Source organism: Thamnophis sirtalis, unplaced genomic scaffold (genome assembly GCF_051295495.1).
Source record: "Thamnophis sirtalis isolate CommonGarterSnake01/CBP01778 unplaced genomic scaffold, rThaSir2_p1.2 scaffold_1, whole genome shotgun sequence".
Lineage (NCBI taxonomy): Eukaryota > Metazoa > Chordata > Lepidosauria > Squamata > Natricidae > Thamnophis > Thamnophis sirtalis.
In genome coordinates, this window is record NW_028261381.1 from 178,737,826 (window position 1) to 178,765,359 (window position 27,534).

General features: G+C 45.9%; 1 protein-coding gene across 1 annotated transcript; it reads right to left on the minus strand.

The window, feature by feature from the left end:
* Window positions 1-1,464: 1,464 nt before the first annotated feature.
* LOC148049930 (ceramide synthase 4-like) lies at window positions 1,465-21,393 on the minus strand. The gene is made up of 10 exons (XM_087703397.1): window positions 20,868-21,393; window positions 19,955-20,072; window positions 19,388-19,506; window positions 11,755-11,812; window positions 10,985-11,035; window positions 6,542-6,634; window positions 4,588-4,716; window positions 3,011-3,117; window positions 2,668-2,824; window positions 1,465-2,210 (listed from the first exon to the last, which is right to left on the minus strand). The coding sequence occupies exons 1-10, from the start codon at window positions 21,035-21,037 to the stop codon at window positions 2,049-2,051; spliced, it is 1,164 nt and encodes a 387-aa protein (XP_087559523.1). The 5' UTR covers window positions 21,038-21,393; the 3' UTR covers window positions 1,465-2,048.
* Window positions 21,394-27,534: the final 6,141 nt, after the last annotated feature.

The following is a 27,534-nucleotide window of genomic DNA, read 5'->3' on the forward strand; positions in this document are numbered from 1 at the left end:
TAATGAAGGGTCTACAAGACGACAAGCAAGCTCAGAGATCACCAAGGACCCCAATTCTCCTCCTCTTCCTCTTCCTCCTCCTTCTCTCCACCATTCCCTCCCCCTCCTCTTCCACTGCAAACCCCACTCCCTCCTAACACTTTAAAAAAATATTGAATAAACATTACAAGCATTGGACATAGAGCGATCTTTCGGGCTTTGTCATTTCCATACATATTTTAACATAAGAACAAGTATAGTTTCTACTTCTCGTATATAGCTACATTAATCTTATTAACACATCCCTTATCCTCCTTTATATAGGTATTTATGGATGATCCAGCTCCAATATTACAATCCTCCCAAATGTTCTGTTCTGACTCCTCTTCCTCATTTCCAACCATTGATCCATTTTGTTCCAGATTTCATAATATTCTGTCTTGTCTCTATTTTTGATTTCTAGTGTCAGTCTGTCCATTTCTGCACAAATCTAAAATTTTCTTTATTATCTCTTCTTCGGTGGGGACATCTCTGCTTTTCCAATTTTGCACATATACTAATCTTGCTGCAGTTATCATATGCAGCATTAAATACGTTCACTTCTTTACTATATTTTTCTTTTATTATTCCTAATAGGAGTAGTTCTGGTTTTAAATCTATCTTTTGATCTAACATCTCTTCCAACTATGTCTTTATCTGATGCCAGAAATCCTTGGCTTTTGTATATAATCACCACCTATGATGAAAAGGTGAATAAGTTCTCCCCCTCTACTTTGTAGAAGCCCCTCAAATATAGGAATATTTCTATCATCCCCCCTAGTCCTTCTTTTCTCTAGACTAGCCAAACTGTATGTTATGTTGGCTCAGGGTTGAAGTGAGAGGTTCTTGGTGATCTCTGACATTGTGTAAGGTCCTGCCTCACCGTCTTTCTCAGAAAAGCAGAACTCTTGAAATGAAAAGCATTTCAAAAGGAACTTTTATTGGAGGACAGTGATAGCAGAGAGAGTGTAGGCAGGATCTGAATTTCCCACACCAAAGTGTTAGGTTAAGCCGCTTTCCCCGAGACCCCTCCCAATGTCCAGTTCAACTTCCAGCCAATCCCAAGGGGCGAAGATGTGGTGAGAACTTCAGGCGGAGAAGGTGATAAGAGGCAGTTCCCGGGTGCCATGATCTCATTTCTCCAGAGGCCCATTCTTCCCCCCCCCACTCCCAATTCCCCAAAACTACACTGAAGCCAGGAAAGGAACAAAGGAAAACCCCAAGCAAAAGAATTTCCCCAAGCCTCCCCCTCCCACCAGAATGGTAGCCTCCCAAGAGAGATCTATGGGACCCAAACAATTTGCTTGTTCTCTGGCAGACATTTCATGACCAAACTAGGTGACCTCATCAGTGCTAGGAGGAGGCAGTTCGTTCTCATTTTATATTCTAGGGCAGAGTTCCCCAATGTTTCTGGCTTTGCAGACAGGTGTGGGAGAAGAAGAGGGGGTGGTTCATGCAAATGGCTGGCAAGCACCCACATGCACGCAGCTCCATTGCAGAGAGTTCTGGCTCCTGCATGAGGCAATCTGTGCTATGATTGGTTGCTGTGGGTATAAAGGGGGAGTTTCCCCTTTTTCCCGCCTTTATCTTCTGTGAGGGCTGCGTGTTGTTTGATTTACCTCACAATGTTGCCTGACAACAGAATAGAGATAGGAATAATAGGAATAGAAATAAGAAATAGAAATGGAAAATAGAATAGAAGTAGAATTAGAATAACAGTCAAAAGGGACTTCATAGGTCATAGGGCATCTGGTCCAGACTCTACACCATTTCTGACAGATGGCAGTCCAATCTCTTCTCGAAAGCCTCCAGTGATGAAGCTTCCAAAAACAAACTTCCATTCCATGGGTTGATTGATCTCACTGTCAGGAAATTTCTCCTTCTTTCTAGGTTGAATCTCTCTCCTTGGTCAGTTTCCATCCATCCTTCCTTGTCTGGCCTTCAGGTGAACTTGGAAAATAGCCCCCACCTCTCTGTTTCAGTCCCATCTGCTGTAGATACTAATCCCAAACATATTTATTTATGCAAAACTACAAGTTCGTATTCGTGTCTATGGCTTCATTTGGACACCTGCTGCGCAATTCCTTGACAATGGTGCTGTTTTGTTTTTGCTTTTGTTCTGCCTTCTGGTCCGCTTCATCCACGCCTTCCTCCTCGCTGCTCTCCGAATCGCTCCGCACATCGTTTCCCAACTACAACAGAGAAATAGAGAACTGGCTTTTTTGGCTGCTGCTGCTGCACACTGATATTTAACTGGTTGTTCACCAAGACTCCAAGATCCGTCCCATGGTTACTACCGCTATTAAGCCTGATTTCACCCAGTCTGTATGTGCCCTCTTGGTTTTTCTTGCCTACGTGTAATACTTTACTTTTCTCTACATTGAATGTCATTTTGTTAGATGGGGCCGATGTTCAAGCGCCCTGCAGAGCTTGTAATCTACAATTCAAACTGGGGGAAATGAGAGACAAGAGTGAGTATCAGCAGGACCAAGGAATCTTGCATCAGACTCAACACGGAATGAAAATGAAATTGGAGCAGGGTTCAACTAGAGTAATTGGCGGCCTTCTCCTTGTCTCCCCAATATGTGCCTATGGTTCCCACCTTCTTGAGTACTGAGTGCCCAGTTTCTGCCCAGTTTCTGCCCTTACCTTGCCATGGATCAGGAACCTATAAATCATGAGGAGGATCAGGCAGGACCAGAAAACATAGAGAAGATACAGGAGCATCAGGAGGGCGTTGAAGAAGTAGTAGCCAAAATAAGGCTGGTGGAGCTCCGCCAAATAGTAATACATGTTGTAGAGAATCCTTGAGGAGGAGAGAGAGGGGATGGAAAAAGAAAGAGGAAAATGGTTATCTCCTCCGTATTTTTCATCCAGTTCTGGTCATCACAATATAAAAAAGACGTGAGGGGAAACGTCAAAAAAGAGAGAGATGCCACTGCAATTGTGCTGTCAAATTCCTGCCCTTTCTCCATGCATTCTCAAAACGTACTTGTAAGGGAAAAAGATGCCACGAGTAAAGAGGAACACCAGGGCGAAAAGGACAAAGAGTGTGTCGCAGGTTTTCTGCCATTTCAGGTAGTTAAACGTCTTTGCACTCTGAGGAAAAAGAGAAAAAGAAGCAGAAATTGTTGTTGATGTTTATGGAGATTCTCAGTCATTCAGGTCCCGGTTGTCTCAAAGGTGCTTTTTCAAGAGGCAACTGGACTTCCTAGGTTTTCTATGAGGATGTTTCGCTTCTCATCCAAGAAGCTTCTTTATCTCTGACTGGACGGTGGGGAATGGAAAGATTTATACTCCTTGCAGACAGCTTGTCATTTGCATCCTTTTAGTGAGTTGTTGAGGCCACTTGGAGGTTGTGCCATTTGGCTGCAGGCAAGGAGGCTCCACACCAGTGGTGAGTGGGATACAGCCAGTTTGGGCCAGTTCAGGCGAACTGGTTGTTAATATGCTGACTAGCCCCTCCCCTTCCTTTCCTGCCCCTTCCAGAGGTCTCCATGCACCCTGTTTTGGCTCCCAGGAGGCTGCAGAGGCCTATTAGGCCCAAAATGGCATGTGGGGGTGACAGCGCTTCCCCATGCAGCCTGTTTTTGCTCCCGGAGGGTGGTGGTGCAGGAGGCCAAGTGCTACCTGTCACACCCCCTGGCCACGCCCACCATGGCAACGCCTACCCAGCCATTAGGGAAGAGAACCAGTTGTTACATTATTTGAATCCCACCACTGCTCTATACTCATTCACATCATTCAGGTGATACTGAGGGCAGAGAGAAACCTTCAGGTGGGCTTAACGATTCACTAAAAGGATGGAAATGATCAGCTGCCAGCAAGCAGTGTAAATCCTTCCATTCCCCTCCATCCAGTCACAGCTGAAGAAGCTTCTTGGATGAGAGGCGAAACATCTTCAACGAAAAAACAGAAACTCCAGTTGCTTCTTGAAAAAGCATCTATGGGGAAGAAATTGTTGAGTGGCTGAGGCTCCTGTTGTGAGAACACTCGATTTCGTAGTATGATGGCAAATTTCTGTGGGTTTAAGCTGCTGCAGCTCCTGTATTCTGTCTCCCAGTGAGATCCTGGGAATTGTAGTTTGCAGAATATGAAAATGCTGAAGAGAAATCTGGATGCAGAGCAGCTTGCAAGTCTGGGAAGATCTTAGTCTTCCGCAAGTGAGGGTTAGCTCATTGCCAAACATTCTGTGTTGAATACGGAACAATCATGCTTTCAAACTCCAAACTGGATATCTAAAATTTGAAACAATTTCAGCCCCATTTTTTCCATGCTGTTTCTTTCTCTGAGTTACTATTTTCTTTTTGTATTTTCTCGACCTTCAAAGAAGCCTTCCAGATTGGGACTTACAGCATCAATTATTTATCTGATCCCAGCACATCTGGTAAACCGCAGGCAAGAGAAGACTGGTATAAATTCTTTCCAAGATTGATTTCCTCTTTCCAAAAACATAAATGAGGGTTTTGTTTTGGGGTGGTTTTTTTTTCCAAAAAGAGAGGAAGGAGAAGAATATTCTTTGTAAAAATTTTTAGGGTAGAGGAAGAGTGTTCTTGAGCGTTAACTTACATACAGCAGAACATCGGAAGCATCGTGTAGGAACATGACAAATGAACCGATACGGATGAAATTGACGCCATAGGAGAAGCTAGTGAGGAGGACGGCAACCACATGGTGGATAATCATCATATTAATGTCCTGCAGGAAAAGGAGACCACTGAGCTATTGATTTTGTAGCTCCTCCGGGGGAGGGGTCATATGTCCAGTTATGGGGAAGGGGTTTTGAGCGGAAATAGACAACTGTGCTTTGTTGAGTCATTGTTTCAGAGATATTTCCTTACCTTTGGGAAACTTGTGAAGAGTATTGAAAATACTCCGTCTTCTGTCCTGCTTTCTTTCTTCCTGTCTTTCTTTCTTTTCTTCCCTCCTCCCTCCTTCCTTCCTTCTTTCCTTTTCCTTTCTCTTCCTTTCCCCCTTCCCCTTCCCAGCAAACAGGTATCTGGCTGCTGCTGGGTGGAGGAAGGTAGCAAGGGATTCTGAGACTGGCTGGGAAACTGTCACAGAAAATTGAAATTGAAGAGCATATAATCTCATTTATCAGCACAGCAGTGCAGCAGCAGCCAGGAGCCCTGAAGAAAGCACAACTTCATCAATGACAGATTTTGGGTGCATTTCATATGTTAGCCCACATGAGGTACATTGCTTCAAAAACTGTTGCCCTATGACCGTGATGGTGAACCAATCGCACACATGCTGGAAGTTGCATGCAGAGCCATCATTCTCAAGCTGTTGCACGTTGTTGCTCTTCTGGGTTCTGGCGCACCAGCCAGGTAGTTTTCACGTGTGTGGAACATTGGAAACAGAAATAGCAGCTGGCTGGTACGCATGCATGAGGTGGAAAGATGATATTGCAGTTTCTGGCGTGCGCATCAGGGGTGGGTTCCTGCCAGTTCTAACCTCTTCTATAGAAGAGGTTCCACAAATCTACCATGCCGTTTAGAACTGGTTCCAGCTCCCTCCCCCTGCCCATTCACACATCATCGAGATGAAGAGCGAGAGGAGGAATTCTGGGAGTTGAAGTCCACAAGTCTTAAAGCTGTCAAGTTTGAACACCGCTGGGGTTTTTTCTAAAGGGTTAGGGGTGCAAAGGTCTTGTAACTTGACAGCATTAAGACTCGCACACTTCAATGCCAGACTTCCTGATACAACATGACTGGAGGAGGAATTCTGGGAGTTGAAGTCCACAAGTCTTAAAGCTGTCAAGTTTGAACACCCATGGTTTTTTTTTCCTAAAGGGTTAGCGGTGCAAAGTTCATGGAACTGGACAGCTTTAAGACTTGTGTGCTTAAAATGCCAGAGTTTCTGAGCCAACATTTTGGCTGCTAAGCAACATTTTACAAATTGGCCACTCGCACCCTGTCCCTTGGCTGGCAAGCCACTCCCACAAAGCAGGCCACACCTACAGAAGAGGTTCTAAAACATTTTGAAACCCACCACTGGCGTGCATGCACAATGGCCACCTGGTCTTCTGGTTTCTGGCATATCATGTGTGCAGGAAGACCAGCTGGTCAGTGCACATTCGTGCACTGGAAACTGCAAGATTATCTTCTTGGTGTGCTCATGCGTGCATGCACACCAGGCAGCTGCCCTATCGTTTTGTGGCATGCATGCATGGACACATTTGCACACTGTGCCATTTTGGTCCACTGAAAAGATTAGCCAACACTGCCCTATGAGCCCTTAAAGGTCATGCCCACAATTTTTGTAGTATATAATTTTGCACCTTAAGATGCACCAAACTAGCTCCCTTGCTTTGTTTTGTTTCACTTCTCTTTATCTGATGGATTGTGGAGTTTTCAAATGAACTACCTGATCTGTGTTGGCCAGACAGGCTGCCACATAAATTGACTGAAAAGCATAAATGCTGGTCGTGCACCAAAAGGAAGACACACATTTCCTTCTGGAATCTGAATGGGGTTTCCTAACCAGCAGGACCACATCTCTTCTGCCAGGGCTCACTCACCTTCTGTTTGACGTCAAAAGACACTGTAATGACCAGGGACCAATAGTAGGAGTTCTGCATGAGGTAGTAGCCCAAAAGGCTCGCCTGGGTAGGCTGCAATGCATAAATGGACAAATGGTGTCATGTAGTCCCAATTGTCAGCTTCCAAAGACAATATCCCAGTGTTGTGTTCATGCTGGATGGAGAATTCTAGGAGTTGAAGTCCACATGTCTTAAAGTTGTCAAGTTTGGGAAATGCTATCCTAGAGAGTCCTCATGTGCTTGGGGCTTCTCTTAATATTCCATGCCTGAGAAGGAGCTATCCAGGCCCATTTCTCTTTGTCCTGCCCTCAGGTTCTGTAGAGAATAAATCTACCCCGTGATGGTCCTTCTAGTCCTCATAGACAGTTAACAAATGTCCCATCAGTCTTCTCTTCATTAGCCTAAACATACATCCAGTAGTTCCATTAGTCATTCATCATGCAATTTATCCTCTGGACTCACCATATCATCTTTGTTGCTCTGCTCTCACTTTTTTTAGGGCCTCAGCATCTTTTTGGCATCATGGTAACCAGAATCAGACATGGTATTCCAAATGTTAGCAACCCTCCCCACCTTTGGGAAAAGCATCCTTGAGCATCCCTTCCATCTCTTCATCTAGGTTGTTTCTGAAGTAGTTGAAGAGCACTGGGACCAAGACAATATTTTGAGGTACTCCCACTGCATGTTTCTATCTAGACCAGAGGTTCTCAACCTGTGGGTCGGGACCTCTTTGGGGGTTGAATGACCCTTTCACAGGGGTCACCTAAGACCATCGGAAAACACATCTTTTCAAAAAAATATGGAAAACGTAAAATAATTGTATGGTTGGGGGTCACCACAACATGGGGAACTGTATTAAAGGGTTGCTGCATTAGGATGTAGACATTGTTCCATTGAGGACCACTTGCTGAGTGTGATTGATCAACCAACTGCAAATCCATTGGATGGTGATGCTGTCTATCCCACATTGTTCTACCTTACCAAGAAGGAGGTTCTGGGCTACTTTATCAAATGCCTTGCTGGAGTCTAAGTATACTATATCCACAGCATTTCCTTTGTCCACTATTTATTATTATTATTTATTAGTTTTGTATGCCACCCACTCTTGGAAGACTCAGGGCAGCTTACAATAAAAAGGGAAGAGGGATATAAAAAAAATAAAACAACAGTTTAAAATACAACAACATTCACAACTTAGAATGGGGCTGGACAATTCAACAGCCCCAGGCCTGCCGGAACAGCCAGGTCTTCGTCGCTTTACGGAAGGCTGGGAGGGTAGTAAGGGTCCGGATCTCAATGGGGAGATCATTCCAGAGGGCCAGAGCAGCTACAGAGAAGGCCCTCCTCCGGGGGAGTCGCCAGCCGACATTGGCCGGCCGATGGAATCCGGAGGAGGCCTAATCTATGTGATCTAATCGGTCTGTGGGAGGTAAATGGCAGGAGGCAGTCTTTCAGGTAGCCAGGTTCGATGCCATGTAGGGCTTTAAAAGTAACGACTAGCACTTTGAAGCGTGTTCGGAGACCAATGGGAAGCCAGTGCAGCTCGCAGAGGATAGGTGTAACGTGGGTGTACCTAGGTGCACCCACAATTGCTCGCACGGTTGCATTCTGGACTAACTGAAGTCTTCAAACACGCTTCAAGGGCAGCCCCATGTAGAGCGTGTTACAGTAATCCAGTCTTGAGGTGACGAGGGTGTGAGTGACTATCCAAAGGGCCTCCCGGTCCAGATAGGGTCGCAATTGGTGCACCAGGCGAACCTGGGCAAAGGCCCCCCTGGTCACAGCCAACAAATGCTGTTCTAAAGTCAGCTGTGGATCCAGGAGGACTCCCAAATTGTGATCCCTCTGTGAGGGGCATATAATTTCACCCCCCAGGCTAAGAGATGGAATGGCTGGACCATCCTTGGGAAGGAGCATCAATAGCCACTCAGTCTTGGATTGAATGCAAGCTTGTTCGTTCCCATCCAGACCCTGACAGTCTCCAGGCACTGGCACATCACTTCTACCACTTTACTGAGTTGGCACGGGGCAGACAGATACAATTGTGTATCGTCCGCATATTGATGGTATTTAATCCCGTGCCGGTGTATGATCTCACCCAGCGGCTTCATGTAGATGTTAAATAGGAGGGGGGACAGGACCGAACCCTGTGGCACCCCATAATTGAGGGGCTAGGGGTCGACCTCTGCCCTCTGACCAACACCAACTGCGACCTGTCCAAGATGTAGGAGGAGAACCACCGAAGAACGGTGCCTCCCACCTCCCGCAACTGTCACAGAAGGATACCACGGTCGATGGTATCGAAGGCCGCTGAGAGGTCAAGGAGCACTAGGATAGAGGAAATCATTGATCAGCGTGACCAAAGCAGTTTCCGTGCTATAACCAGGCCTGAAACCAGACTGAAAGGAATCTAGATAATTGGTTTCATCCAAGGACCGCCAGAGTTGAAAGGCCACCACTTTCTCAACAACCTTCCCTACAAAGGGGAGGTTGGAGACTGGACGATAGTTACTCAAAATGGCTGGGTCCAGAGAAGATTTCTTCAGGAGGGGTCTCACCACCACATCCTTTAGAAGGAGTGGGAAGGATCCCTCCCGGAGAGAGGTGTTAACTATCGTCTGGATCCAGCCACATGTCACCTCCCTGATGGTCGAAACCAGCCAGGAGGGGCACGGGTCCAGTATACAGATGGAGGCACTCATCGCTCCCATGGCCTTGTCCACTTCCTCAGGAGCAACAAGTTGAAACTCGTTCTATAAAATCCGCTCAAGATGTTCCCCCGGTACCTCGGCTGGTACCGTGCAATTGGAGTCCAGATCTGTCCGAATCTGAGCGACTTTATCCGCTAGAAACTGAACAAATTCCTCAGCTCTACCCTGTAAAGGGTCGCCCGCATCCCTGCCTTCCAAGAGGGAGCGGGTTATTCTAAACAAGGTGGCTGGGCGCGATTTAGCGGATGCAATAAGAGTGGCAAAGTGCGAACATTTCGCCACCCGTATTGCCACGAGATAGGTCCTGATATAGGCTCTCATCAGTGCTCGGTCTGATTCAGAGTTACTGGCCCTCCAGCGGCGCTCTAGGCATCTCTTTTGGTGCTTCATCTCCCGGAGTTCCTCAGTGAACCAAGGGGCCCTCCTGGATCCGCTATCTCGGAGAGGCCGCAAAGGCGCAATCCGGTTTAGAGCCCCTGCCACCGCTATATTCCAAGCAGCGACTAAGGACTCCACCGGACTCCTGTGGATGAGGGCGTCAGTTATTTCTCCAAGCGCCGTCTGAAATCCCATAGGGTCCAGCCTGGGGTGGAACCACCAAATTGGTTCCTCCTCCCTACAGTGGGGGATTGGTTTCCGAAAGTCAAGCCTCAGTAGGAAGTGATCAGACCATGACAAGGGCAAGATCTTAATACCCCTCAAATCTAGATCACATCTCCACTGCTCCAAGTCGAATGAATGAGTCGAACCTCAGATTACTTGGGTCAAGTCCATGGCTGTCATGGAAGCCATGAACTCCTGTGCCCAGTCAGAGTGTTCACCGAGCGAAGGCAAGTTGAAATCCCCCAGCACCATAAGTCTGGGGAACTCTACCACCAGCTCAGCTACTGACTCGAGGAGCGAGGGGAGGGCTGTTGCAATGCTGTTGGGAGGAAGCTACGTTAACAACAAACCCACTTGACCCTCAAGGTCCAACTTCACCAACAAGGACTCACACCTGACAAGCTCCGGAGCAAGGATCCTAGGAGGAACTAATGACTCTAGGATGATGATAGCCACTCCCCCACCCCTTTCTCTGGGGTCGCGGCTGATGAAGCACCTGAAATCCTTGTGGGCACATTTCAGTGAGGGGGACTCCTCCCTCCAGGCCCAGCCAGGTTTCAGTAATACATGCCAGGTCTGCCCCCTCGTCTAATATTAGGTCCTGGATGAGGGGAGCCTTGTGAACCACAGACCTGGCATTTAGCAACAACAGCCTGCGACCAGGGCCCTGACCCTCTCGCCATCTGGTCCTGGAGTGGAACCAACTGATTTAGTCCACTGATTTAGTCATTTGATCAAAGAAGGTAATATGGTTTGTTTGGCATAATCTGTCTTTAACAAACACATGCTGTCTTCTCATAACCAATTTACTCATTTCCATATGTTCACAAATCTGCTGCTTGAATATCTTTTCCAGGGTTTTCCCAGGTTCTGATATCAAATTCAGGGGTGAAATCAACTCATCTTTGCGACTGGTTTGCAAATGTGAGCAAAATCCAAAATAGCTATAACTCTAGTTCCCTCCTCCATCCTTTGGATAATAAATTTGTCAAGAAAGTCGGAAAAGTCCAATGATTTTGCCCAGGACATGTTGGTGATTTTCTTACACTTGGCCTCATATGATATTTTTCCACTGAAATATTCATTCACATGTCAACCAATGCCTTACCTGCTGTGGGTACCCCTCCAAACATTCGCGGACATCCCAGAACCAGGGTTTCTGCAAGAAGGCACCGTTCATTAGGAATGACATCATACCAGCCCACCAACACTTCTTTAGATCTTTAGATCTGACATGAAGGGGACGATGGAAGGGAAAGGAGACCACAAAGCAACTGTAGTCATTAAGATATTGGAAAGGGCTAAAAAAGGGACCCTTTTTGCTAATCAGAAATGTATCTGTCAGGCCTGCAATTATATTCCTTTTAGAATTTTGGCCTGCCACACTTTCTCTTATTTCATTATGCTGTTTCTTTTGTATAGTTGATGGGAGGGGGGAATAGACAGGAGTGAGATTGTGGAATGTATTGTTTTCATTCTTTATTAGAAGCCAAGGTCATACTCTGTCTCCGCACCAGTACACCTGACTGGAAGAAGCTGGGTGTGGATGCCAGCATGGAAGAAGAAGAAGATTGGACCATGTGATGGATTATGGGTGTGGGGACAAAATCATGAACTTTTAACCGGGTGGAATTCTGATGTCATTTCCAGTATTAGGATTAACACAGATGTGCCTAAAATGTCTGCTTTATTAAATTGGAACTTTAAGGATCGTTTTGCCTTTGATTCTGATTTAATTCTACATGATACTTGGAACGCTGACATTATCATTAAATGTTAGGAGGTGGGAGGCAGAGAAGTCCAATACCTGCATTACATATGACCAGTTTGTTTCTTTTTTGACAATGATCAACAGAAGTAGGGAAAGTTGTCACTCACATCGTAAAGGATGGCCAATGCCATAAAGAAGAAAATGATGGAATACACGGCTCTGAAGCTGGAAAACAACCAGAAAAAAAAGCATCAGGGTAGAATTGGACAACAGGATGGGGGCTCCAGAGCTTCTAGTGCTAGAAGGGAATATAAAGTCGAGCTGACAGAGGATTGAGACTGCTCCAACAGCCCTCACTTCTGAAGCAATTAGGCTATAAAGTAATATAAAATGCAGTGAGATAGTAGGAGAAAGGAGAGAGAGAAGTAAGGAAAAGAGAAAAAAGCATTGACTTTCAACTCTCTCTGTTGCAGTAGAAGAAGGAGTTAACATCAAATCACAGCTTTTTGCTTTCCCATAATAAGCGAACAAGCCATTTCTATAAAGATCTTTCAATCTATCATATCAGACATTAACATGATTGAGCAGGTTCAGAAATATTAGATTTTAGACTGTGTTTGTTAAAAATCTATACCGTGTACGTGTTCTGGGAAGTCGGGGGGGGGTCGGAGGTGGGGGTCAGGGGGGTTGGGTGGGGGTCGGGAGGGACATATATTAGGCTAGACACGATGTGTCTGATCTCAATCCAATGTGACTTCACATGTATACTGTTTTTCTTTAATTTTTCTTTAAAAATAGGATAAGCCAAGTACATTAACATATACTGGAAATACACCAAGGGGAGTAGGAGTAGGAAAGAAGAAGGATGGAAGATAGAAAGTTGGAGGGTGGTGGAAGAAAGAGGTGTATGGAGAATCAAACCGAGCACTTTTGACAGCATGCACCAAGGAATATATCAGGGCATTAAGGACAACTAAAAGAACACATATTGCCACCTTGGTTGCGTCCGCCGAGTCCCGCCCAGCCGCCCTGTTTAGGATAACCCGCTCCCTCCTAAACAGGAGGGAGGCAGGGGACCCCTTACAGGGTAAGGCTGAGGAGTATGTCCAGTTCTTGGCGGACAAAGTGGCTCGGTTTCGGTCGGACTTGGACTCCACCCCTGCAGATCCAGCCGAGACACAGGGGGATAACTTGGCAGACCATCTCTGGGTTGAGTTTCAGGATGTTGCCTCTGGGGATGTGGACAAGGCTATGCGAGCTGTGAGTGCCTCCACCTGTATACTGGACCCGTGTCCCTCCTGGCTGGTTGCCAACAGCAGTGAGGTGACACGAGGCTGGATCCATGCGGTCGTTACCGCCTCCCTTCGGGAGGGGCACTTCCCCGCTGCACTTAAAGCGGCGGTGGTGAGACCCCTCCTGAAGAAACCATCCTTGGATCCAGCCGTTCTTAATAACTACTGTCCAGTCTCCAACCTTCCCTTCGTTGGGAAGGTTGTTGAGAAGGTGGTGGCCTTCCAGCTTCAGCGTACCTTGGAGGAAGCTAGTTACCTTGACCCCTTCCAGTCCGGCTTCAGGCCTGGTTACAGCACAGAAACCGCTTTGGTCGCATTGACCGATGATCTCTGGAGAGCCAGAGATGGAGGCCATGCGTCCATCCTGGTTCTCCTTGACCTCTCAGCGGCTTTCGATACCATCGACCATGGTATCCTTCTGCGACGACTGCGGGAGGTGGGAGTGGGAGGCACTGTTTTGCAGTGGTTCTCCTCCTACCTCTCGGACAGGTTGCAGTCAGTGTTGGTAGGGCGGCAGAGATCGTCCCCGAGGCCCCTTACCTTTGGGGTGCCGCAGGGCTTGGTCTTATCCCCCCTACTATTTAACATATACATGAAACCACTGGGCGAGATCATTCGGAGGCACGGGATAAAATACCATCAATACGCGGACGACACACAGTTGTATCTGTCCGCCCCGTGCCAACTCAATAAAGCGGTGGACGTGATGAACCGGGGCCTTGAGGCCGTTAAGAACTGGATGAGAGCTAACAAACTGGTACTCAACCCAGACAAGACCAAGTGGCTGTTGTGCTTCCCTCCCAACAATTTGGCCAGCATTCCATCACTCAGGCTGGGGGGTCAAAATTTACACCCCTCAGATAGGGTCCGCAACTTGGGAATCCTCCTGGACCCACAGCTGACTTTTGACCATCATTTGTCAGCTGTGACCAGGGGGGCATTTGCCCAGGTTCGCCTGGTACGCCAGTTGCGGCCCTACCTGACTCGGGAGGCCCTCACAACAGTCACTCGAGCCCTTGTGATATCTAGGCTGGAATACTGCAATGTGCTCTACATGGGGCTGCCCTTGAAGAGCATCCGGCGACTTCAGCTAGTCCAGAATGCGGCCGCGCGAGTGATCGTGGGTGCACCACGGTTCGCCCACATAACACCAATCCTCCGTGAGCTGCGCTGGCTACCTGTTGATCTCCGGGTGCACTTCAAGGTGCTACTTACCATTCATAAAGCCCTCCATGGTAGTGGATCTGACTATTTGAGAGACCGCCTTCTGCCAATTACCTCCCTTCATCCCATCAGATCACATAGAGTAGGCCTCCTCTGAATTCCATCCGCCAGTCAGTGGCGACTGGCGACTACGCGGAGGAGAGCCTTCTCAGTTGCAGCTCCGACGCTTTGGAATGATCTCCCCGTGGAGATTCGTACCCTCACCACCGTCCAGACCTTCCGCACATCCCTCAAGATCTGGCTATCCCGTCAGGCCTGGGGATAAGACCCTAATCTCGCCCCACCCAAATGCTGAATGAATGTTGTGTTTTATTGTTTTATTTTATTATACTCCACATTTTCTTTTTGTGTTTTGTCTTGCACTCCCTTCCTACAAATTGTAAGCCGCCCTGAGTCCCCTTAGGGAAAAGGGCGGCCTATAAATGTCAAATAAAATGAAAAAAAATATGGAAGAGGTATATTGGGCTTTTATTTTCTGGGGCATTGTTGACAAGAGGAATTGATGCAATTATTGTTTAATACTGTATGGTGTATACATGTGAGTGTATGGAAATGAAAAATGAAAAAATAAACATATATCTATATCTATATCTATATCTATATCTATATCTATATCTATATCTATATCTATATCTATATCTATATCTATATCTATATCTATATCTATATCTATATCTATATCTATATCTATATCTATATCTATATCTATATCTATATCTATATCTATATCTATATCTATATCTATATCTATAGATAGGTAGATAGGTAGATAGGTAGATAGGTAGATAGGTAGATAGGTAGGTAGGTAGGTAGGTAGGTAGGTAGGTAGGTAGGTAGGTAGGTAGATAGGTAGATAGGTAGATAGGTAGATAGGTAGATAGGTAGATAGGTAGATAGGTAGATAGGTAGATAGGTAGATAGGTAGATAGGTAGATAGGTAGATAGGTAGATAGGTAGATCTAGATCTAGATCTAGATCTAGATATTAGATTTTTACAACCTCTGGTAAGCCCCAATTATGGGAGGAAGCTAACTGCTTCCATCATCTGTCAATCGGCTCGTCACAAGAGTCCATCAAGACAGAAACCCAATATTTTTACTGTTGCCTTTGTTATATTTGTGTTTTTTTATTTGTGCTGATAAATAAATAAAGGGAGACTAGTATAGATCTATTTCAAGCTATTTAGCTCTCATCAGCTAGCCATACCCTTACTGGGATTTGAACCTGGGCTATATGGCATACTAGGCACACTAGCTGGCCTAATGGCTAAGATCTCTGCCTAGTGTGCCTAGTATGCCATATAGCCCAGGTTCAAATCCCAGTAAGGGTATGGCTAGCTGATGAGAGCTAAATAGCTTGAAATAGATCTATACTAGTCTCCCTTTATTTATTTATCAACACAAATAAAAACACAAATATAACAAAAAGGCAACAGTAAAAATATTGGGTTTCTGTCGTGATGGACTCTTGTGACGAGCCGATTGACAGATGTTGGAAGCAGTTAGCTTCCTCCCATAATTGGGGCTTACCAGGGGTTGTGACACTAATTTTATATATATATATATATATATAGTAAGATCTTTCAATCTATCATATCAGACATTAACATGATTGAGCAGGTTCAGAAATATTTCACAAGAAAAGTCCCCCACTCCTCTATCACAATAGAATTCCTTATACCACCAGGCTTGAAATGTTGGGCTTGGACAATCTGGATGTTGTCTGCTACAACATTTTGCCTGTCAACAACTTCTTCTGCTTCAACCACAATAATACACGGGCAAACAATTGATACAAACTGAAGGTCAACCTCTTCAAACGTGATTGCAGAAAAGACAACTTCGGCAAGAGTGGTCAATGCCTGGAATGATCTACCTGACTCTGTTGTTACAGCCTTGACTCCTCACAGCTTCAATCTCTACCTTGGACCTCACCCCATTCCTAAGAGGTCCATAAAGGGGGCGTGCATAAGCGCACCAATCTGCCTACCATTCTTGTCTTACTGTCCTCATTTATTTGTGTTTACTTCCTTTGTGTTTATGTTCATATCTACACTTGTTATCTTGTACATATTTGACAAATAAATAAACAAACAAATAAATAAATCTAATCTGTAAAACCCAGAGTCAATGCATTGCTACCAGTATTGTAAGATGCAGAAGGGGAATGCTTTCCTTTGCATCCCACAAATGCCCTCCTTCTTTTAAAATATAATTTTAACAAACGTATCAAAATATAAAATGAAAATGAAAATAGTGGGAAAATGGTGAAGGAAAAGGAAAAAAGAAAGGTTTGTCTTGCCTTTTTTTTGGAGAGGGGGGGATAGTCCTGGTGTTCAAGTCTCTCAAGATCCTTCTGGATTTTGAGCCTATTTTCTAAAGTGTTGACTATTCCCACTAGCTTATTGTCATCTGCAAATTTGATGTGTTCCCCATTTATTCCAAGGAGCCCAGGTGGCACAGTGGTTAGAGTGCAGCACTGCAGGCTACTTCAGCTTACTGCTAGCTGCAGTTCGGCAGTTCAAATCTCATCAGGCTCAAGGTTGACCCAGCCTTCCGTCCATCCGAGGTGGGTAAAATGAGGACCCAGATTGTTGGGAGAAATAAGCTGACTCTGTGAACTGCTTAGAGAGGGCTGTAAAAAGCACTATGAAGCGGTATATAAGTCCAAGGGCTGTTGCTATTCCCTCATCTAAATCATTGATGACAATGTCAAAGAGTACTGGACCCAAGAAAGTGGGTTACCCAACTGCTTACTTCCCTCTGATGTAGTTCCATTGAGGACTAAATGTTGATTGTAGTGTATCTGTCAGTTATGAATCCAAATGATGATGATAATCTCTATTCCACATTTTCCTCTCTTATCAAGTAGTAGGTTGTGGTCTACTTTGTCAAATGCTTTACTGAGATATCCTAGCATACTATGCCCACAGCATTTTGCTGGTCCACTAATTTTATCATTTTATCAAAGAATGCAATAATATGTTTTGGAATGTAGTTATAACTTTGCTTGCATCTAGGTGTTGATGATTTGTTGCTCGATAATCTTTTCCAGGATCTTTTCATTTTCATTTTTCATTTTCCCTTTATTTGTATGCCGCCCTTTTCCCTGGGGGGACTCAGGGCGGCTCACAGTTCAAAAAAAAAAGGGGGGGGGAAGGACAAACAATTTCCAACATACAGACAATACAACATATTAAAAAAAAAACACAACAGCCACACAATTCGAGTGGGGTTAGAGTCTTAACCCCAGGCCAGCCAGGACAGCCAGATCTTTAGGGCGGCGCGGAAGGACTGGAGGGTGGTGAGGGTCCGAATCTCCACGGGGAGTTCGTTCCAGAGGGTCAGAGCAGCCACCGAGAAGGCTCTCCTCTGGGTAGTTGCCAGTCTACACTGGCTAGATGATGGAATTCGGAGGAGGCCTAATCTATGCGATCGTATCGGTCTAGTGGAGGTAATTGGCAGTAGGCGGTCTCTCAAGTACCCAGGTCCAATACCATGAAGGGCTTTGTAGGCGATAAGTAGCACCTTGAATCGCACCCAGAGATCAACAGGCAGCCAGTGCAGCTTGCGGAGGATAGGTGTTACGTGGGTGAACCGAGGTGCACCCACGATCGCTCGCGCGGCCGCATTCTGGACCAGCTGAAGTCGCCGAATGCTCTTCAAGGGCAGCCCCATGTAGAGCACATTGCAGTATTCCAGCCTAGAGGTCACAAGGGCACGAGTGACTGTTGTGAGGGCCTCCCGGTTCAGGTAGGGACGCAACTGGTGCACCAGGCAAACCTGGGCAAATGCCCCCCTGGTCACAGCTGACAAATGATGTTCGAAAGTCAGCTGTGGGTCCAGGAGGACTCCCAAGTTGCGAACCCTATCTGAGGGGCGTACAATTTGACCCCCCAGCCTGAGAGATGGAACACTTGGCCAATTTGCGGGAGGGAAACACAGCAGCCACTCGGTCTTTTCTGGCTTGAGCACAAGCTTGTTGACCCCCATCCAGTCTTTAACAGCCTCAAGACCCTGGCTCATCACATCCATCTCTTCGTTGAGTTGGCACGGGGCGGACAGATACAACTGTGTATCATCCGCATACTGGTGGTATTTTATCCCGTGCCGTCGAATGATCTCACCCAGCGGTTTCATGTAGATGTTAAAAAGAAGGGGGGACAGGATCGAACCCTGCGGCACCCCATACGTTAGGGGCCTAGGGTCGATCTCTGCCCCCCGACTAACACCGACTGCGACCTGTCCGAGAGGTAAGAGGAGAACCACTGTAAAACAGCGCCTCCCACCCCCACCTCCCACAGTCGTCGCAGAAGGATACCATGGTCGATGGTATCGAAAGCCGCCGAGAGGTCAAGGAGCACCAGGATGGAGGCATGGCCTCCATCCCTGGCTCTCCAGAGATCATCGGTCAACGCAACCAAAGCGGTTTCTGTGCTGCAGCCAGGTCTGAAGCCTGACTGGAATGGATCGAGATAACTGGCTTCCTCCAAGGACCGCTGGAGCTGAAAGGCCAGGTATTGATGGCATTCACAGGTATTGATGGCAAGCTGATTGGTCTGTAATTTCCTGGATCCATTCCTGGATCCCATTTAAAGATGGGAACTCTTTTCCAGTCCTGTAGTAGTTCCCCAATACTCCAGGATCTTTAAAGATATAGTTCAGTGATTCTGAGATCAGATCTGCTAGATCCTTCAGAATTCTGGGATGTAAACCATCTGGTTCTGGTGATTTGAACTCATCTAGGGTAGAGAGGTATTTCTTACCTATTTGGACAGTCTGTTTTTATGCTTCTACTTTTGGTAGGTTGAGGTATTCTTTTTTCTTTTGCATGTAGGCTGATGTAAATAATGAATTAAGTAGTTCCACGCTGTACCTACTGCCATTCACTTCCTTGCCATCTTCTCCCATTGCCCCATCCCAACTGATGACTCAGCCGGTCTCTTCTTCCCTATGCTCCAAACTTTTCTGACAGAATCCAACTACTCAGGGTTTGATTTTGAATTTGAATTGATTTCAAAGACTTTCCTTTTCCCAGTGAACTTTCTTCAAGCTTAGAAACCTACTTTAAGTATAGAAGCTTTGGGAGAAGCATCCTTGATCAATTGATAAAGACTCTTCAAACAGGCATATTCCTACTAGACATCCAACACAAACACCCTTCTTAAATCATTTGGAATCTTCTTGTAAAATCAGCAGGGACAAAGATCCTGTTGGGCACTAAGAGATGCTCTGGTCCACATGGAGTGCACAGGGATTGCCCTTCTCCAAGAGTTTCCACTCACCTGGCTTCACAGAATTTTTTGGTCACATTGTGCCGGTCCTGATTCAGCCGGTATCGGAACCACCTCTCTACCTGCCTCGGTTGGCAGTCGCACTGCTTGGCTAAACCTCTGACTTCTTCCTGGAAGGTAGGACACAGAACCACGTGAGAAAAGCTGCACAGCCAAGTCCCAAAACCACATTGCTGGGGAATGCAACAGGCGACAGTTTTTAATTTTTCCTCAATTTCTCTGTGCTATGGATACACATCAGAGATACAGGAGGGGTGGGAGACAGAGTGCTAGGCCTCCACACTCCTGGCCTTACAGAAAAACGTGAAGACTTGCTTCTGCCAAATTGTATGGGGCTTGCAGTGTGGCATGTAAACCTGAGAGTGATTAACACCTGAAGGCCACTCAACTCAGCTTTTCATTTTTACCTTCCTCTATCATTGTTTGTATTAGGCTCCAATTATATTGACATATTTTATTTCTGAATGATGTTTATCCTTTGATCTGTAAACTGCCCATTGTCCCTGTGAGAGTGAAATGGGTGGTATTTGTGTGCAAATCTGTGTAGAAGGAACTCACCTTTTGGGGATTTTTCCTCTGCTTTGTATAAAAAGCTTCCAGGATGGGGTTTTGAGGAGGTTTCCACCTCACCTTTTCTTGCAAACCTAGTTTTTTGCCCAAAGGGATGGCAATTTTCCTGGAAAAAGCAACAGCTTCAGTCAGGCAAATGAAAACTGGCTAAAAGTAAGGGTCTACACTTGGGCAAGGAAAACCTCATTTCTAGGTACAGGCTAGGTGAAATGTGGCTTAATGCCGGTAAATGTGAGAGGGGTTTTGGAATCCTAGTGCACAATCACTTAAACATGAGCCAACAGTATGCGGCCAAAGCCAAAAAATCCACCTTACAAAGCCTTAGTAAGACCACAATTGGAATATTGCGTAAGGCCACAGGTGGACAGTGAATGGCCCCTCCCATAGGGAATAAAAGAGGAGCAAAAGGGGACTGGAGGTTGCAGGAGACAATTAGTCCATTCCTGAATTCTTGTCAAGTATTGCAGCATCTGAAAGATATCGGCCTGGCCACTCTCCAAGCCTGATAAAGCTTGGTAATTGGGAACTATCTTGAAAGACCGCGGGAGAGGAAAGACTTTCCTGGAGAGGAATTAACTGTACATTAAATAAAATGGGTTTATAGAGACAAGGACTCGGCTTCGTACTGCTGAGAAAGCCTAGGTCAGAACAGGAAGCTAATGCAAACAACAAAGCAATGTCAGGCATAATAATGCCATGTTCAACTTCCCTTCCTCTCATATTTGTCAACCTTACAAATTCAGTTCCTCCAAAATGGATTCTAAAAGGTACATTCCACTGTTTCAAGCATTTGTGTGGGGAGGGAAGGAAAGGTCTCTACAAATAGGTGCGGGGGGGGGTGTTGTCTTTTCCTTCCACTACTCCTTGGTTTTGACTGAAAGAAGTCAAGGCAATAGCTTGCCTTTCGAAGAAGAACCGGAGGGCGACCAGCAGGAGAGCAATGGGGAAGCAGAGCAGGAGGTGATGGGGATGGGGATAGCGGATGTCCTCTGTCTTCTGCATGTCCTCCCAGGTGAACCCTGAAGGTAGCCAGTATTCCTGTCTCCAAAGCCACTGTGTGAGCTGAGCCATCTCCCTGGGAAGAGAGAAGAAAGGCAGGGGGTGAGATGGGACACTGATGTTTTCAGAAGAAGGGTCTCCTCTCAGCCCTTCCTACTCCAGCAACACTACTCCATCTCCTTCCCTTCCTGCTATGTGTGTCGTTAGGTCAAGTCAGGAAACAGATAATTCAAGGATGATTGAAACACTTCTGTGATCATGTATCCCATCCCTGGCTTACAACTTTGCCATCCCCAAAAGTGGCAGAGAGAAGTAGGTTGAGCTATGGTAGATTTAATTCTTAATAATAGAAATGAAATGGGCAAGGAGTGGAAGTTGTCTCTTATTGCTCCTGGAGGACAGGGGACCCACCAGAGATTGGAAAAGAGCTGATAGGGTTCCATTTTTTTTTTTTTAAAAAAATGGATTCAAGAAATTACAGACCAATTATCTTGACATCACTAAGTGGGAAAATCCAGGAAAAAGTTAACAAGCAACAGATTTCTACAAGAGCACATAGAAATGAACAAGATGAATATTGGAAGCCACCATGGGTTTGTTGAAAGGACCATAATTTTTTGGAGCATAAGACACTCCAAAGTATAAGATGTACCTAGCTTTTGGGGAGGAGAAAAAAAAGGGGGGAGAATCTGCCTCTGCCTCCCAGCAATTTGCCTCCTTGCAGCAAACAGCAAACAGTACAGAAGATATAGACTGTTTGTGGTGTTACATTTCAGACTATACTTGTACAGATGCTGGTAAAATTGATGTGGAAGTATACATTATTCTCTGCTATTTAAAAGAAGATACAATAGCACTGGGCCACTTCAGATCAAGCATTTATTTTATAAAGCTTCTTCATTTTAAGTTGCCTAGAACAATAATAAAGCAGTCTTTAAAAAATAGGTCTAATAACATTTGAACATTCTGTAGGCATTTATAGTTATTGACTTACCACCTTGCAGCAAAGAGCAAACAGCCTGTTTCAGTTTAGCCTGATTAAAAGAAAAAAAAATCTGCCTCTGCCTCCCAGCAATTTGCCTCGGTTTCCCAATTGCCGCCTTTGCAAGCCCCATTTTCTGTGTTTGCTGCAAGCAGGTAAATTGCTGGGAGGCAGAGGCCAAAGTGTGGGTGGGTGGGCAGGTCTGCATTTGGTGTATAAGATGCACTCAAATTTTCACCCTCTTTTAGGGGGGGAAGGTGCATCTTATACTCCAAAAATAGGATAGGTCATCCAAACAAACCTGATTGCTTTCTTTGATTGACAAAATCAGTGGAGTAAGGAAATGCTAAGGATATGGTATACTTAGACTCCAGAAAGGCATTTGGTAAAGTAGAGTGTAGCCATCTGTTTGGTAAGATAGAACAATATGGCATAGTACCACCATCAGAGGGATTTGCAGTTGGATGACCAGTGACAGTGCAGTTCTCAATAGAACTACATCAACCTGTAGTTGACATATGCACTTGGGAACCTCAAGATTCTGTCTTAGATCCAGTGTTCTTCACCATCTTCATAAATGACCCAGATAAGGGAATTGAAGGCGCACCCACCAAATTCACCAATTACCCTAAGCTGGGGGGAATTGCTTTGGAATATAGACTCAGTATTCAGAAAGTTGTCTAAAATGTGCTTTTTCCCTGAAAGGCATCTAGATTTTCTCGGGTTATTTCTTTGAAAACATTTCACTTCTTATCCAGAAGCTTCTTCAGTTCTAATTGACTGGAGGGGAATAGAAGCATTTATATTATTTACAGTCATCTGGTTGTTAGCACTCTTAGAGACAGGGGGTAGCTCTCTGTGAGTTGTTCAGGCCACCTGAAGGGGTTTTTATCTCTATCCTCAGAGTCTTCCTCAGAGTCATCTTTTGTAAACAGTGGTGGGCTACATTCTAAAGAGGAGACAGGTGCTCTCGTATCCCTCATTCTTGGTTGAAGGAGGGCTGTTCACTCTTAACAGAGGTGGCCTCTTTGAGCCCTCTTTTAGACCACTCACTTGGACGGAACGGCTAAGACTTTGGAATATAAACTCAATAGTCAGAAGGCTCTTGACAGATTTGAACATTGGGCACTAATCCAGTCTAATGCGGTTCAATGGTGAGACAAGTTCAATCCTGCAACTGGGCAGGAAAAAAACACATGATGCAGATGATGCAGATATAGATAATAGGCAGTAACTGGCTCAGAGGTCTTGCCAGTTGGAAGGATCTAGGTATCTTAAGTGTGAGTCACCAGCGTGCTCCAATTCCCCCACCCCTGCAAAAAAGCCATTTAACAGAGGGATGTCATCAAGATCACAGAACATGGGAGAACATGATGGTAGCACTCTGTACTACACCAATGAAGCCATATTTGGAAAAGGACACTGGTGGATTTTCCTTTGCTGGATGCTTAAATTTGGACACAAATGGTGCTCTGGATCAGGGGTCCCCAACCTTTTGGACCTCAGGGACTTCTAAATTCATAATTTTAAATCCCGGGGACCACTAATATGATCTGCCTAATGACTGGCTGGGTGGGCATGGCTAGGTGGTCATGTGACTGGGTGGAGGTGGGCAACTTGATGTCACTCACATTGAGGGGCATTTCACTGGCCTCTCCCCTCCCAGCCACTCCTCCCTAACCCTAACCCACCCAGGCTCCTTAGGGCCCCAATAGGAAGCAATTATTGGAGCTAAGGAGCCATCATGAGAAAAAGTTGGCAGAATAGCTGGCTCAGTTCAAACTGGATCTGACCGAGGAGGCTCAGGAGAAGCACCTCACTGAGGACTATGAGCATGGGCTTTCCAAGCAGAGGGAAGACCTGTGGGAGTGCAAGGCCAGGTACCAGTATCTGGAGGTTCAGTGGGCTGAAATGGTCAGCCAGTTCCAGGCCATGATACAGTCCCAATGGAACAAGGCTCTTCGCCATCAGGAATGCTTCCCTCCAGCCTTCGCCCAAAGCCCCCCACCAGGAGGCTGAAGCAGACCCCAAGTCAGAATTTCTGCCCCCTCCAACCCACACAAAAAGACCCCGAAGGGGGAGACTCTCTGCAGAAACACAAGTGTTTACTGCATGCATCCAGCCCAGGGCCCATAGTTGGAGGACCCCTGATTTAGCGCAGTATAAAAAATGCAAATAATTTTTCTTCAGACCACTAAAATTTTCTCATGGACCACCAGTGGTCTACAGACCACCATTTGCTGACCACTGCTCTGGTTGGCCTAAAGATCTCTTTCTGCTTGAGGACTCTGTAGGAACTGAGATCCAACAATTATGGAGGCCAACAATTCTGGAACCAGGAGCAGGTTCAGCTTGAAGAATCATTTTCAAGAAGCCACTGGACTTTCTGGTTTTTTCTTTGAAGACGTTTCGCTTCTCATCCCAGAAGCTTCTTCAGCTCTGACTGGACTGGTGGTGGAATGGAAGGATTTATACACCTTGCAGACAGCTGGTCATTTGCATCCTTTTAGCAAGTCGTTGAGGCCACCTCAGTGGTGGGTTCCGGATCCCATTGCAACTGGTGTAGTGCAATGGGGCCTGGCATCCACCACATGAACATGCGTAGCACTTGTGCACACACGTTCAGTGAACACCAGTGGTGGGATTCAAATAATTTAAGAACCGGTTCTCTGCTCTAATGACCAACTGGGTAGGCATGGCTTGGTGGTCATGTGATTAGGTGGATGTGGCCAACTCAACGTCACTCACATAGATGGGCGCTTCACCGTAGCTGTTACAGTGTAATCAGGGTTAATTGGAGAGGCAGTTTCTGTAAGCAGGACAATAAAGATTAGAAACAACATCAGAATGTTTCCTTCCTGTCTTCCTTAAAGGATTAGCTCTGTAAAGTGGGGAAAAACAAAATAAGATTTCTTTTAACAACTTCTTCTCCGAACTGCTTAGAAAGTTAGCAACCAGTTCTCCAGAATAGGTGCAAACAGGCTGAATCCCACCACTGCTGCACACATATGTGTCCTTACCTCCTGCAATGTCTCTGCAATGTTCCAGCTGCTCGGCGGAGCGTTGCCCAGGCTCTGTATTTTACATGTGCATGTGTGGAAGCACTGAAGAGCTCAAATACAGGTAAGGATGGTGGGTGGGGCCTCCAAAGCACCGTACTGGAATGGTATCCAGTGCTCCCAGCAGGCACCAGTACTCCTGTACTGGGGTGTACCGCCTGCAACCCACCACTGGGCCACCTGGAGGTTTATCTCTGTCCTCAGGGTCACTGGAGTAGTCTAAATGGGTGTGGAGGCTTTTTGGAATTGGTGAAAGGACTGTTGTAGACTGGAGATAATAGATGATGTCATATCTAGACCAGAAGACTTCAAGATCCCTTCCAACTCTGTTATTCCATTCTATTCTACTGTATTTTTAGAGTATAAGACGCACCTTTTTCCCTCAAAAAAGAGGCTGAAAATCTGGGTGCGTCTTATACACTGAATACAGCATTTCATGCCTCCTCCAACCCCCCCCCCCTCTTCACCAAAATGGCCATGCAGAGCCTGTAGGAGGCTTTCAGAGTGCTCCTGGGGGCTGGGGAGGGCAGACATGAGCGAAAAATGGGCTGTTTTTTGCTTGTTTTTGCCCCCCACCCGCCAGGAGCACTCTACAAGCCTCCTAAAGGCTATTCATGCCTTTTGAAAGGAAAAATGGGCCCGTTTTCACGAAAAACAGGCTGTTTGGGTAGTCCTGCAGAGTGCAAAAACTTTTTTTTTAAATTTGTCTCTTCAAAACCTTGGTGCATCTTATACTCTGGTGTGTCTTATACTCTGAAAAAGACAGTATATCCCTCCCCCTCTGTTGAGAGAAGCTGTTCAATTTTGACATAGATGGCCTCTTTGACCCCTCTTCAAACCAGCGGTCTCCTCTGTCCACAATGTGGATTTTGCTGTCTTCAAGAGAGCGACTTTGCTTTTTGAATGCAGATGGATTGCTGAATCTCGTCCTGATGCGTTTATTTGCCTATGTTGTGCCATGTGTTTGCGAAGTGGTTGTTTCGTTTCCCCAATGTACAGATTTGCACATGGCCCACTGCAATCCACTGCACATTCTATGTATGACCAGCTGTCTGCAAGGAGTATAAATCCTTCCATTCCACCACCAGTCCAGTCAGAGCTGAAGAAGCTTCTTGGAGGTGGAGCGAAACCTCTTCAAAGGAAAACCAGAAAGTCCAGATGATACTTGAAAAAGCACCTTTGGGACAACCATGGCCTGGAGGACTGAGGATCTCCATTGATTTGAAGAATCATCTGCAGCAGCAAAGGGATCCTTCAGGGCTGAGGCTTCAAACCCAGGAAAGCCGGTCCTTGCAGTCTTTGTCAAGCAAGCGATGGGGAGACGTGTTCCACCCAATCTCCCAGGCTGACTCCAAGCAATGCAAAAGAGACCTCGCAATACAGCTTCTCCCGAGAACAGCGGCTGCTCACAAAACCTGTGACGTTCAAGAGAGTCCACCAGGGCTCAGACCCCAGTTGGTGTCCCTCAATGTGCTCATCCTCAACCTTTTTCACCTAAGACAGCAGCTCTGAAGCTTGTGTGTGTGTGTGTGTGTGTGTGTGTGTGTGTGCACGCGCGCGCGCGCACACACACACACACACACACACTGCCCATCTCACAGCCTTAGTAAAAATAAAAAGAGTTCGGTGTGAAAAGTGGTTTTTTTTTTTAAACTGGGTGTGGAGCATTTCCCAAGCATTAAATTAGCCACAACTTGATTACTTCACAACGATGAACCCGATCTTGCTCTATAATATCCAGCTTACAGGTAGTCCTCGACTTACAACAGTTCATTTTGTGACTGTTTGTAGTTACAATGGCACTGAAAAAAGCACTTACAGCCATTGCACACACACACACGCACATACACACGCACACAAACACACAAACAAACACAAACACACGTGGCCACGTGATCAAAATTCCGATCCTTGGCAACTGACTCATATTGATGATGGTTGCAAAATCCTGTGGTCATGTTGGGTCATAGATCAACTTTTTTGACCTTCTGGACAAGCCAGATTCACTTAGCCACCTTACTAATTTAACAAATGTAGTGATTCATTTAATGACGGTGGCAAGAAATATCGTAAAATAGGGCAAAACTCACTTGACAAATGTCTCACTTAACAACATGGACTCAATTGTGGTGGTAAATCGAGGATCGCCTGTATTTCTCTAACCTTCAGACAGACCTCATAGGGGGACATTCCCACCCAATGAAGCTTAGAAGAAAATCCCTACATGGCCTGGAGCCCATCTGGCAAAGGGTGTCCTATAAAAGCAGCTTCAGCTGAGTCCAACAGCTGCTCTTCTCCTCTTCCCCTTCCCCAGTCACTGGGGGCCCCACAGAGAGCAGACCTGGCAGTTGGCAGGCTGCCATCAACCCCAAACTCTCCTCCCCATGTGTAGGGCTACCTGGTCTGCAGAGTATTAGGAGTTGCAACTCCAGAGTTGTATCCAGAGAACTTCTGGTTGACTGACAGAAGATCTTTCACTCAAAATCACCAGAAAAGCAATGCCTTCCTTCTTGGATGTCAGCAACATC

Coding starts and splice junctions, on each gene's coding strand:
- LOC148049930 (XM_087703397.1), bottom strand. CDS start 21,037: ATGGCTCAGCTCACACAGTGGCTTTGGAGACAGGAATACTGGCTACCT. Junction 4,717..6,541: donor CTTTTGACGTCAAACAGAAG/GTGAGTGAGCCC, acceptor CTTTTCCTGCAG/GACATTAATATGATGATTAT. Junction 2,825..3,010: donor GGCATCTTTTTCCCTTACAA/GTACGTTTTGAG, acceptor CTCCTCCTCAAG/GATTCTCTACAACATGTATT.